Raw genomic sequence first — 14,671 nt, 5'->3', positions numbered from 1 at the left:
GAAATCTAGGGATTTATTAAACTGTGCTGGCGCCATTTTTTGTTGTTATTAAATATCTTTTTGTTCAAATATTATTATTATTGTCATTATTTATTGTTCCCTGACATAAATATTCCTAAGTAAACATTAAAACATTACCTAATCAATGATTAAAGTGGATTAAACATAGTGTTTAATAGGTTATAAATTAAATTGACAGCTGTCATCTGTCAACTTCTTCTTTTTTTAGGTCAAATTGATACGATTTAGGGATTTCTAGGGGAAATTGAAGCTCCCGTCTAGGGATATTCTGAAATTTCATCTGGCAACCCTGGTTTATTTATTTACTGAAATATATAAATAACAAACATGTTTGCATCTATTTAATAATATATTATTAAAGCGGTCACTTCTGATTTTATTAGCACATGTTTTATTTATTTACAAGGAATACCTATAATTTATTTTAAAGATAAAAATATCACAATGGGTAAGTGCTTACTTATTTCAACATTGAACATATTTTAATTGACCATCAACAGCTCTTTCAGATTTAAATGAAGCACGAAATGACTTAGAAGCCTGCCTCACTGAAGACATGAAAAAGGAGTACTTCGCATTGTTAAGAAAGTGGTTTCTCTTTAGCTCGCCTATAACCAAAGAACATTTCGACAGTGAAGCAAGAAAAATATTAATAACCACTGAACAGATCCGTTGTCATAACTATTTCATACTGGCCATCCTTGCAAAATGTAGTTCTAACAATAAACCAAAACATACGAGATCTTCAAATGAGAAGGGTGGTTTCGAAAACATCAAATATTCAGATTATTTGCAACCGTTGAGTCCTACAAATGTAGCACCGTCTGAATTTGAAAACCGCAGTGCGGCAGCAGAACTATTCTTGCCAGATAGTAATTTTGTTGGTTGTAAAGTAGCTATAGTGGCATGGGAAAATGGTATGAAGGGAGCCTCTGATAAAGTTACGGATTTAATGGTTCATGCTTGCCAGGTAGGTACAATTGCTACTGGTTCATAAGATTAAAGTTAGTGATTAGCACCTTCGCTGCGTTACGAGACAAATAGACCTCGTATTACACTAACGACTGGCTGTGTTGACTGTTTTATTTAATTTCCTTATTACTAGAGGGCGCCTACAAGTCTTTATGGTATTGTGAATTTGTCAAATATTTTGATGCATTAACGACGAAAGCACACCAAACTTTATATCAATACTGGCGAATCTGTAATTACGCCGTGCCTACATGTATTTGAAATATTAGATATTTTATTAAAGATAGCAGTACAATGTGCAATAGTGGCGAATGAGCACTTTTGTCTGTGTGGTCGTTTTTGCTTGTGTTTTTTTTTTATAAAACTTCTTACAGAGAAACTCAGTTTCATTCGTTCTTAGGTATTTAGAAATAGCAAATCAAGAAACCGTCTATCCACTTTGGATCAGTATTGTTTAATTCCACACTATCGAGAACCAATATTCATTTCTAAAAAGAAGTCTTACAAAATAAATCAATTCCTTCTACCCACAATAATTTCTTTAGTAGTTTGAAATACAAAACATACGTGAGTGAAATGATGAATTTAATTTTACTATTCATAGTTCTTTTGCTTTCTTTTTATCTTTTATCATGTTTATCGTCTTCATAATTATTACTTTAGATCTTATTTTGTTATTTTTCTAGTGTACTTTAGTTTCATTTTGCGCATAACTGGTGTGTACAATAAAATATTTTATTTAATGCGTTTAATTTATTTTTAAAAGTAAATTTTTTAATTATTTAAAACAGAAACTAAACTGTTGTAGTATAGTAGTATTAAAGTATAGAGGCGAAACTTCAAATTAAACATCTTCGATAATGCAATAATGGCGTAACGCAGAAAAAAAATCAAAAATAAATACAATATCCATCTTTTCTTCAAATAAAATTACTTCTACTAATTGGTTTACATATCTAGAAAGCACATTATTAGAAAATTTTTGCAAAATGATTACCTATAAGTCAGTTATACTGTTTAGCAGTTTCATCAAAACTTCAAATACGATTATCTCTAAATGTTCATTTTGAAGTTTCGTCACTATTGTTCTCACCAGGCGATATATGCCCTTTAGCTCACTTAATGTAAGTTTATAATAATCTCTAAATGCAGCGAAGTTGTTAACACTTTTTTTGTATTCTAACCTTTTATTAGGTTATATAGATGTTAAACTTATTTTATATCCCATACAACATTTATATTGTTCAGTTTGTAAGTTTCTGATACCCTGCCGCTCTTCCTCAGGACACTAACATCCTTATTTCAAGTAGTGATAACTATGATCACTTAAAGTGAAATCTTTTAACATCAGCCTCATGTACCTAATGTCAATTTTAAAATCAGAATTTCAATATTAGGGGAGTGCAATTAGAATGAAAACATGCATTGTTTCGGAATAATTCAAACAAGCTTATATTTTTCTAGAACTTTTTTTGTTAGTTTATATACATGTTAAAGTAAAAAGTTCTACTCGCAGATGTGGCCGCTAATTGTTTAATAATTGTTTAAAAACAATTAGGGAATCCAACGATCTGTCAAACTATTCCAATATGTCTGGCGATTGGCATGCAATACATTGAAGGCATATGATAGTATAGTGTTATTTTAGTATTTTAAAGTAATTTTCGTATTTTATGTCCATGTAAGTATTGCTAAATACTTCTGTGACATAGTAACAAATATTGCTTACGTCAATAAACTTTAATAAGTAGTTAAAAAGTTTTAACTAAGTAATTTGGAAGATTGAAGAAAGCTAGGTTAACAAATTTTATGTTTTATAAGTTTAATAAGAAATAATATTGAGCATCCCTAAAATAGATTTTAGGAAAAATCATCGGGGTAATATATATTTTATTATTTTAGGTACTTAGTAATACCACATTGTATCTTAAATTTGAAATTTTAATTTAAATAAAGTATCCAATAAAATCGCTTGTGTGCAGTGTTGCCAGAGAAATTTTTGTAAATGCACCGGAATGACTGGAATAGTGACACAAAGTACTAAACCAACACATTTTGTACAAAAACTTAAAAAAACGTCGTTTAATATTATTTGAAGCAAATTTCTTATGTCACAAAATTTTAGGTTTTTACTTTAGGAGACTTTAGTATCAAAAGTTTGGTTGTTAATTGTATCAAATTGGTACAATTTTAACAACTCTGGCAACGCTGAATTGCCTGCCATACGTCCTGTCATTAAAAATCACGTGGTTTGGATTGCCTAATTGTTTTGTATAAATATTTTTAAAAATACCGTTGAATTCATCATTTTACTTTGATCAAATATGTTTCTATTTTGTTTTTGGTTATTCTGAATCCGAATATGGCATTTCAATTTGAAAATTCTTATACAGAAGCTCTTATACAGTATGTTTGCATAGCTAAGAACCACATGGAAAACTTTTTTATTGTCAATTTTACGAAAAAAAGTTATTCTTCATAAAATACTTTGGATAGTCAAAAATCTAAAACTCAACCATCAGATATAAAATTTTATCAATTTTATATGAGTTATGTCAAAAATATGAATTTCACTCAAGAGTAAAGTACCTTTATATTCCAGAATATCAAAAAATGCTATTATGAAAAGTTGTTTGAAATTAAAAAAAAAACTATGTTTTAATATACAATTACATCATTCTAATCGAAAAAAAGAAATTTAAATTTTTTCTCAAATTACAGATACCCATCATCATTTTATTACAATTATTGTAACTATTTTATTATCAATTTCATGAAAAAAAGTTATTCTTCATAAAATGCTCTACCTGGTCTAAAATCTAAGATACCTTGATCAGATATCAAACTTTTTCAGTTTTATACGAGGTATGTAAAAAGTATGATTTTTTCTTAAGAGGAAACAGTAGCGATCAACAGGTAGCGAAAACGCGTTTCAAGATTGCGGCTGTAATTTTGAACATTTTTTCGAGATATTTGGCACACGTATTCGTAATACCGGGTGTCTACTTATATTTTCCCCCATTTTAACTACCTATAACTTCTAAACGGCTCAAGATAGAAACATGCGGTTTTCGCTGAAATGTTTTATTTTAGTAAAAGTTTTGTATGGATCGATTAAGTTCTTTATATCGCTTTCAATTACGAAAATAAAAATGGCGGATTTTTGAAAAAAACTTTGTTGACTTTTTTTTAATGGAACACCCAGTATATTTTTTTGTAAATTGAAAGAACGATCATTCACCTATCCAGCAATATAAAGTTTTTTAAAATGGGTTGCCAAATCACTGAGTAATTATTTTTTAAAATGAGAGGTGCAACGTGGATATCACATACCTAAATAACATAGCTAAGCAAATTTATATTATGTTATGTGTTTCCACATTGCATCTCTCATTTTAAAAATTAATTGCTGTTATTTGACAACCGATTTTAAAAAAAAATATATGGCTGGATAGGTAAATGACCATTTTTTTTAAGTTACAGAAAAATATACTGGGTGTTTTAATAAAAAAAGTCAGCAACGTTTTTTTTCAAAAATCCGCCATTTTTTATTTACAAGCGATATGAAAAATGGCCATTTACCTAAAAACTTGAAAAAACGATCATTACCTATCTAGCGATATAAACATTTTCAAAATGGGTTGTCAAATGACTGAGCAATTAATTTTTAAAAGGAGAGATGCAATGTGGAAATCACATAACATAATATCAATTTGCTTAGTTAGAGAGTTGCACCTCTCATTTTAAAAATTAATTACTCAGTCATTTGACAACCGATTTTGAAAAACTTAACATCGCTGGATAGGTGAATGACCTTTCTTTCAATTTACAAAAAAATATACTGGGTGTTCCATTAAAAAAAAGTCAACAACGTTTTTTTCAAAAAACCGCCATTTTTTTTTCGTATTTGAAAGCGATATAAAAAATTTAATCCATTCAGACAAAACTTTTACTAAAATAAAACATTTCACCGAAAACCGCATATTTCTATCTTGAGCCGTTTAGAAGTTATAGGCAGTTAAAATGGGGGAAAATATAAGTGGACACCCGGTATAATTAAGAATGGCGGTACAGAGCCCAATTTGAGAAATATATTAATATGTGGAAATTACTCTGTAATTAAATACAATATTAAAAAAACGAGCCTGTACCGCCATTAAGAAGAAAAAAAAAATACACTTTCTTTAAATAAACTTTTTATCCGATGCCTAGATTTTGTGTCATTTTGGAACTACTAATGAAATAAAAAATTTTAGTAGTTCCAAAATGACACAAAATCTAGGCATCGGATAAAAAAGTTTATTTGAAGAAAGTGTATTTTTTTGTTCTTCTTAATGGCGGTCCAGGCTCGTTTTTTTAATATTGTATTTAATTACAGAGTAATTTCCACATATTAATATATTTTTCAAATTGGGCTCTGTACCGCCATTCTTTATTATATTACGAATACGTGTGCCAAATATCTCGAAAAAATATTCAAAATTACAGCCGCAATCTTGGAACGCGTTTTTGCTACCTGTTGATCGCTATAGTGTATCACCTTAAGAGTTAAGTGCCTTTATTATTCACAATATTTTAATTAGAAGGATGTAATTGAACACTGAAACATATTTTTTAATTCCAAATAACTTTTCTTAATAATAAATTTCGATATTGTGTGTTATAAAGGCACTTTACTCTTGAGTGAAATTCATATTTTTTGACATATCTCGTATAAAATTAATACAATTTTATATTTTGATGATTGCATCTTAGATTATATACGATGGACAGTATTTTATAAGGAATAACTTTTTTTTTCGTAAGACTGATAATAAAAAAGTTATCATAAGTTCCAAGTTACGCAGACATACTGTATAAGAGCAAAAAAAAAATTTTTTTGTTGAACATTTATTATTGTTGAAGCTTATTATTAAATGTATTTTAGGTAAGTTTTACAGAAAAAAGTTTTGATCACTTTGTATAAACATTTTTTTAGCTGGTAATTTTCGGTTTTGTATTATAGTTTTGTTATCCTTCTCCTTCTTAATTTTCTCAAAAAGAAATAGTTTATTTCATCTCTAAAGTAAAAGAATTTACTGCATTTTAAAGACAACATCCTAAGCTTTAAAAAAACACCCATAAAGCTGTAATAGATTTGTTCAAACTTGGGCAATACCGTCTTAAAGTGGTGTTAATTCTGTAAAACTATAAAGTTTTCAAAAATTACATTTTTTGAGACGTCACATCATTTAAATAAAATTTTGGAGATTTTTTTTAATAAAACATCGTTTAGTAAGATGTCTGAAAGGTAAGTTATGCAAAATTGTGAGTATTATAAGTAAAAATTGTATTAGTTATACATTTTTAAATAATTTTTAAACAAAATACATGTAAGCCTCACTTTCAGCCCACACCATACTTATCCCCATAAATTTTTTTTCTTTCAACCATAAGATAGCTGAACTATTCTTCTTTCATGTTCAATTTGTAAAATTTCATTTGATCGTTTAGTTAAAGAATTACATTAAAATAACTCAACCGTGCACTTCGCCATACATTAGTTTACAGTGCGCCAATGTTTGTGACAAGGGTGACTTTAGCGTTATAAATAAAAAAATATAGAAGCTACAGATTTAATTTTAGGAAAATCTTTATATAAGCTTTTTTTGTACAATTTTCTGAATTTTTCAATGGTCAAGTCAGTTTTTTCTAAAGTTTATATTTTCGGAGTTATTTAAAAAAACATCTAATTTCGCAGTTCATTTGTTTAATAAAAAATGAAGCACCGACTTTGCGAGTAGAACTTTTTGATATGTTGTTTATTAAACATGACATGAAATTACAAAAAGTTTTATCTTGTTTGATTTTTTCCGAAGTGAAAATATGTATGCACATATTACTATGTAATCTAAGGGTTATTGGGATAATAATTAGGATGATGGTCTGATAAGACCGAAAACATTCTGAAATATTTTAATCCGTTTGGATAATTTAAATTTTATAATAAATATATGACATTGTACTTTACAAGTTGTATTCTACACTTTTGGGTTCCTAATCCTCACTCCTTCCTATTGTGGCAGTCTTCCTCTATTAAGTTTCTTTCTGATATCGCTGTGGAGAAGCCCTTTATCCATATAGTTGCGTTTTCGTTTTTGTGTGGGGTCCATTCTAACACTTTTTTTGGGATTCTTCTTTCCTCTATTTGTCTTACATGTCCGTACCATACTAGCTGTTGTCTTTCGATGTCATCTATTATTGTTCTTTCTATTTCCATTTGCTGTCTAATGTTGTCGTTAGTTCATTTTAAGTTTTTTAAACTATAGTATACAGCCAACCACTGATGTTTTTACCTCTTATTAAATAACAAAATTGTTTTTATTCAATAAATATGTACTTACTTACTTAAACAGTCCTCTTGTACCTTACGGTGTTGAGGTATTCAATAAATAAGTAATCCAAATTATAAACCATAACAATATGCAATGAATGTATCAATTAATGTGATATTAAAACATTCATGGACACTACTGCATATGCAGCCACGTTCAAAGAAACATAACTGTCTGTATAAATATGAAGATGTGTCCACGAATCCACGAATGTGTTAAGGAAATTATAACAGTATTAGTTCTCTCATTTTTTTCATATCCAACTAATCCAGTGAAAACAAAACAATTTCTTAATTTTTCAAAAGCTCTTACGTTTGGCTTCCTCTGTTCAGGATATTGCTGTAATATATTCTAGCTAGATGCTACTAGGTTTGTACAGAAAAAATCTTTTTTGAAATTAAAAACAAGCCGTATACACCAATAAAAAATTTAATATGAAATCAGTCATTTTTTCAAAACATACTGTTTTATCAAATATTTTACTAAAAACTTATTGGCTTAGAATACTGTTTATAATAATAATAGTGCAGGTCCTGGAAGTATTTGAAAACTAGAACATATTATTTACCTAATTATGTATAATGAATACTTATTTATTTATTTCTTATTTTATATTTTATCTATATTCTAAGAACAGGGTTGATGAGAGGATTGTAAATAAGAAAACATACCGGGTGTCCTATTTAAAAAATTGTATGTTTTTTTTACCACATAGTTATTAATCACCCTGTATAATTCGGTATATTATCCAATCCTGGAGAATATCATTGTCTACATTTTTTCTAAATTTCTAAATAATTTTTGTGAAGAGTTAAATAATTTATTGTGTAAAGTGAACATTCTCCCAACTGTCATTCGCCCAATAACCTCCACAAGTTCGGTAGGTATATCATTTACAAGCAAGACTGCTCCATAGCACTATGCTGCCACCACCAAAACTAATGCTTTGTATGAGGTTACAACTGGCATACTGTTCGCCAACTTTTCTGTAGACGAAGTTTTGCCAATCTTGCTTCCATATCCTGGACAAAAAACCACATTAGGTTTCTCAAATATAAAATCACAAAACCTTATAGTTTCACTCCCATTTCTGGCGTGCAAACGAAGACAGAATTCTTTACTTGGTTCACAGATCGGCTAAACGAAAACTGATATTACTGGAACAATCCTAGCCCCTAGCGAAACACCAGAACCCTGACCTCTTCAATATCTCAACCGAGAATAATCATATTTCTCACACATGACGCAATTTTGAGACGCAATTCTTACAGATAAACCAATTTACCCAAGGCATTTTGGGATGAGTAAAATAAACATTTAATGGTAGGGGAGCCCAAGCGGGGATTTTTGCAATTACTCGAGCGCGTCAGATTATCATATGGGGAGAACCCTGATAACCTGTAGATGTACCTCTACCATATATTGGCTCTTAACACAGGGGAGTTCGTAAAGGGGAGGGGGCGAAAAAAAAATCTATCCTTAGAAAAACTCGAAATCGTCAGATTAAGATAAGGTAAGTTAAGTACATGCAAAACGGTGTGCATTTCAAAAATCTGACGATTTAGGTGGGGCGTAAGGAAATGGGTTTAACAAAGTTTCACAAGAAAAAAGCGAATATTTCGCGAAATAAACGATAGATCTAAAAACTAAAAAATAAGTGCTCAATATTTGTCAAAAATCTATCGAATTATACCAAACACGACTGCCCACGTAGAGAGGTGGGGGTTAAATTTAAAATTTTAAATACGAATCCCGCGGTATTTCTCGAAATGAACATCAGATCGAAAAACTGAATAATACACTTATTCAATATGTTTAAAAAATCTATCGAATGGCACCAAACACGACCCCCCACGGATGTGGGGTGGGGGGTTACTTTAAAATTTTAAATAGGAGACCCCATTTTTTATTGCAGATTCGGATTCCTTACGTAAAAATAATTAACTTTTATTTGAAACATTTTTTTGAATTATGGTATGGATAGGGCGCTATATTGGGAAAAAACGATTGTTGGAAATGGAAAATTAAATTAAAAATGGAAAGTCCCCACTAAAATGGAAAACTTTACTTAACTTTTTTTTTGGTTTTAGAACCTACTCTTCACAACCCAATAGGTCCCCAAAGCGCTCGAGTGACTGCACATTTAGCATACTTTCCTCCCCTACTATAACTGTTGTTTATTCTCGTTCGAAGAGACAAAAAAAATGTTTTTCTTCAAAGATCTTTTTAACACGCAAATTAAAATCTTATACAGAATGGGATTTGAAATACGTACATTAAATCCTATATTAGTCCAGGGCGCATATGTTCTGAGATGAACGTTGAGAGGTTACTCAATTTTTTTGCAGAAATTGTATGAAAATAACAAGTAATAATATTTAAGTTATCCTCCCACTCAAAATGGTCCGGAACATTGTTTAAATAATCAAAATGTCAAAATATGAAGGAAAAATTCGATTTTTTTATTGGTTTTTTAATTATAACTTTAAAACTGTTCATTTATGAGAAAAGTTGTACTGACATAAAAGTCGCGTAATTAAATTTTCTACAATATAGAATTGGTTAAAAATTTAAAAAATAGTCACCCTTGTTGCAAAATAGCAATAATTGCGAAAAAAACCATACAAAAACAAATATTCGCATTTTACGTTTTTCAACCATTTATGCTACACTTAGGATCTTCATATTTTACCCAGAACTTTATGATATAGTAAAACAACACTGTAAATTTCATTAAGATCAGTTTAATAGATTTTGCAAAATAAATTTTGCAATCCAGCTTTCGCAAAAAAAATTAATTTTTTTTAAATGTTGCAGGATTGAAAATAAATCAGATAGCAAGTTGAATTTTTTTTTGCTTATAGAAGTGTACTGTACCTTTCATTTGCAATTTGCACAATTAAAATCGATTAATTACCACGGCGTCAGGAAATGTTTTAAATAAACATTAGTTTTTGGTGCTAAGCGCAGGGCAGCGGTGTTCGATTCACACAGTTGATTCCCACCAAAATTTCTTCCAATCTTTATCTAATATATTATTTTCTTACTCTATATTTTGTTTAAACAATTGCATATGTTTAAAAATAATAAACTTTTATTCTCTAAGTTAAAATATATGAACAAAGAAAGTTTTTGTTAAAAAAAGTGTTATTTTACAAGATAGAGTATGTGGTTTTATTTTGCAATAAACAAATTTATTTATTTATATCGAAATGTAATAAAAATTAAAATGTATCAATCATTATTAAAGGTCATTGGAAGGCCCAATCAGAGCAAACTATCCGCTGTCCTTCGCGTAGCACCAATAATTAATGTTTATTTAAAAAAATTCCTGACGCCGTGGTAGTTAATAGATTTTAATTTTGCAAATTGAAAATTGAAGGTACAGTACACTTCTATAAAGAAAAAAAATTTCAACTTGCTACCTGCTTTATTTTCAGTCCTGTAACATTTTAAAAAAATGAATTTTTTGCGAAAGCTGGATTGCAAAATCTATTGAACGGATCTTAATGAAATTTACAGTATTGTTTTACTATATCATAAATTTTTTCTGGGTGAAATATGAAGGTCCTAAGTGTAGCATAAATGGTTGAAAAACGTAAAATGCGAATACTTGTTTTTGTATGGTTTTTTCGCAATTATTGCTATTTTGCAACAAAGGTGACTATTTTTTAAATTATTAACCAATTCTAAATTGTAGAAAATTTAATTACGCAACTTTAATGTCAGTACAACTTTTCTCGGAAATGAGTATGTACTTATAAAATTATAATCAAAAAACGAAGAGAAAAATCGATTTTTTCCTTCATCTTTTGATGACATTTTGATTATTTAAACAATGTTCCGGACCTTTTTGAGAGGGAGGATAACTATTTTCAAGCAATTTCTGCAAAAAAATTTGAGTCACCTCTCAACGTCCAAATGTACTAATATTTTTACAGATGCGCCCTGGTCTATATTTGAAATACATAAATGACTGAAATTTGGATTTTAACTCTAGGTACCTATGTGTTTTATAACAGTATCTTTTTGTATTGACCAATTTATTTACCTCTTCTATTGTTCCTAGTGTTAATGGTTTCGATATTTTTAGGTATTCGTAAAGAATATAATAACAGCCATGATTTCTCGAAAGAAAGGATACAAAATCAGAGATAACAAACTTCAATTTGGTTTCAACTTCCCAATTCCAGATCCGTTCATCAGAAACTCCAACAACATAATCGATGATACTCTGGAATGTAAAGTAGAAGTAGTTGAAGATGAAGCCATGTTTAAACCGAAATGCAAATTATCATTAGAAAGTGCTGAACAGAAAACGGCGTTTGCATACTCGTGTGCCAAGAAACCTTGTTTAGATAATAGTTTAACTGTGAAACTTTTGTATGACACGATTAGAAACAATCCAAATATATTGGGGTTGCATTCAATTAGTAGTATTAACACATTTAAACTTAGTTTACAGACATTTGAGGAAAGCAGTGATTGAAGTGTTTTAAACTTTGTATATTTTATTTATTCTTATTTTGTATATAAAAATATAGTTAAGTAGAAGTAAAAAGTGTGTGTATTTTCACCTCTGAACACCTTAGCCGTTGTATTAAAGCCTGGACAGATTATAATCGGAGAATAGGCCATTTTTGGGAAAAGTTATTTACCAGCAAGTTTATTGCTGGAATCGAATCTTATGATTGTATATATTAATAATATAGGTATGCAAAGTCCGCAGATACGTGCTACTTTTTTTATAAACAAAATGGCGCTCGAAAATCGTGTTTTCTTTCAATTTTTGCTCTATAACTCTAAAGATTTTAACTTTACACCAAAAACACCCAAATAAAAATTCACCGTAATTAAATTCTGCATAGAGACCTGTTTTTCCCGATTTACTTCGATGAAAATTTTCCCCGGAAAATGCGGGTTTTTCCAACAAAATCTTTAATTTTCAACTAAAATTTTAGATAAGTAATTGTTTATCAATAATTAAATAAATTGGTAATATAAAAGCTCTCTTCGTATAGATTATAATTCCAGAAGCCGATGGAAATTGAATGAACAGTTTAGCAACAATTGAATTGTTAATTAAACATTTACGGTCGCTATAACAACCACAATAATTATGATACATAAGAATAACTATGATTTTTGTATAAAAAGACACTGTACCTCTCTAATGTACTTTACAGAATTGAAATTGGACTATTTAAGCGGCTTCAGGAATAGTTTAAAATTAGAAACAATTTTTTGGCTTATAAACAAATAGAATATCTCGGGAAATATTAAATTATTTATTTATTGTAATTTTTTAAAAAGGTTCTTTGATTTTTACAATTTGCCGACACTCAAAAAATTTTACCTAAGGAAATAGGGCTTCAAGGGAAATAGGGCTTCAATTATATCTTAATATTATGTGTGCACCCCCAATACTTTACACCAGGCGCCGCCACTGATGCTGGGTAAGACTAGGAGGGGCAGAGGAAAGAGCTGGGATGACTACAGTGTCCAAAAAGTTTCAAAAACAAAGATTGCAATGGTTTGGTCAAGTTAGACGTAGGAATGAAAACTGACATATGGGGCGAAGAATAGAGCTGTTAAGAGAGGTAGAAGAAACAGAGGAGAAAATGGAAGGACTGTGTGGCAGGGGACTTGAGAGTCAGGGAACAAAAGTTCTGGTGAACAAAAAACAACTCATGTAACATACAATATACAAATATGTATGTAAAAAATAAAAACAGCATTAAATTTAATTAAACATCAATTTATTTCTTTAAAAACTTACAAGGTGTTCAACGTTTATAGCCTAAGAAACTGTCGTCTAAATTCTGTCGCATTTCATCAGTCTTTTCGCTTCACTGTTCAAGAGGTTGTAGATAGCTTTCACCAATTCCATGTTCACATCGCAGTTGTTGTCATCGGTTCCAGATCTCTTACCCCAGTTGGGAGTAAAATTAACTTGCGCCATACACAAGCCCAAGAAAAATGTAAACACAAAAATGAAGATGAAGTTTTTTGCTTCCATTGTTGTTGTAAACGTTGCAAAGCTATGAGATATTTCTAAGATGATACTGTTTGATGAGTGTGCTGTCGTTGAAGATTTTGGTAGTTTTATACATAATTCGTTCACCCACATTTATCAACAGAAATAATTAGAGAAGCCTGAAAAGTTTTTGTTTATGAAGTTCTGAGTAACATCGTCATTCTGTGCGCGTTTAACCTTTTCCATGAAAAAATTATTTTTATATTGCACTAAACGTATACTGGGGCTATTAAAAAAATAATGTGTGTGTATTTTGTACGCACGTAAAAAGTTATACTTCTATTATATGATTTCAACGAAATCAATATACAGTAGAACCCCGATTATCCGTGCTCCTCGGGACCGAACGTTGGCACGGATAATCCGAACATTTATTTCTTATTATAATACATATATGTACGTATATCCATACATATATACCTACCATAAAAAGACAACAGAACGAATAAATATTTCATTATGAGTCTCCCTCTCCGCGTATAGAGTTTCCGTCGAGTGATTTACAGTGACGCTATTTTGATAAAACCTCAAAAATGCAATTTAAGTAATACAAAATCATAGCACGGATAATCCGCAGCCCGGATAATCGGGGTTCTACTGTACTTTAAACAGTTTATTTATATTTTATTTAAATATTAAACTAATTTTAATACTCACTACTTTCCAAAAATTTTTATTAAAACAATACCAAAAATTAAAAAAATAAAAGAATAAAACACACGCAAACACATTGAGAAATGAAACAAAGAAATGATTTCTGAACAATAATTGTTGACAAAAATTTTAACTAAATACGTATTTTCTGAAAAAAAATATAATAAATATACTTACAATCATAAAATGTATAAAAAACAATTAGAAAAATAAAAATTTGCATTGGGAATTGAACCTGTGTCTATAAGGTTGTTAGATTTTGAACTCACCGCACGCAGAACTTAGCTAGCGAGACATTTGAATGATGTGGGAAGATATAGCAACTAAACATTTTAAACTTTGTTGACAGTTGCTTATTCTCTTAGTTTAATTAAATAAGTTTGACTCTTGCGGAATTAAAATATTAAAATACAACAAAATATAGACTAATAAAGCAATTTATTAGATATGAAGATTGGTAGAAATTGTATTGGTAATCAAATTATTTAAATCAAAGCATTACCTACTATAGGTACCTACATTTTCCAAATAGGTATGTAGGTCCTAATCTTTTATTACAATACTGAAACATTTAAAATTACGTACCTGTTGCTTTTAAAAACTTTAAAAAGTC

The 14,671-nt window shown here is 29.7% G+C and overlaps 2 protein-coding genes across 2 annotated transcripts; one reads left to right on the top strand and one right to left on the bottom strand.

The window, feature by feature from the left end:
- Positions 1-299: 299 nt before the first annotated feature.
- LOC114327175 (transcriptional adapter 1) lies at positions 300-11,928 on the top strand. The gene is made up of 3 exons (XM_028275708.2): positions 300-469; positions 522-991; positions 11,461-11,928. Exons 1-3 carry the CDS (start codon positions 466-468, stop codon positions 11,854-11,856), a joined length of 870 nt encoding a protein of 289 aa, XP_028131509.1. The 5' UTR covers positions 300-465; the 3' UTR covers positions 11,857-11,928.
- A 1,181-nt stretch (positions 11,929-13,109) lies between these two features.
- On the bottom strand, positions 13,110-13,452 carry LOC114327165 (hypertrehalosaemic prohormone-like). Its single transcript, XM_028275688.2, has one exon. It carries the CDS (start codon positions 13,384-13,386, stop codon positions 13,183-13,185), a length of 204 nt encoding a protein of 67 aa, XP_028131489.1. The 5' UTR covers positions 13,387-13,452; the 3' UTR covers positions 13,110-13,182.
- Positions 13,453-14,671: the final 1,219 nt, after the last annotated feature.

Source organism: Diabrotica virgifera, chromosome 5, assembly GCF_917563875.1.
Source record: "Diabrotica virgifera virgifera chromosome 5, PGI_DIABVI_V3a".
NCBI lineage: Eukaryota > Metazoa > Arthropoda > Insecta > Coleoptera > Chrysomelidae > Diabrotica > Diabrotica virgifera.
The sequence above is the reverse complement of the archived record's forward strand: the minus strand, read 5'-3'. Positions and strand labels throughout refer to the sequence as shown.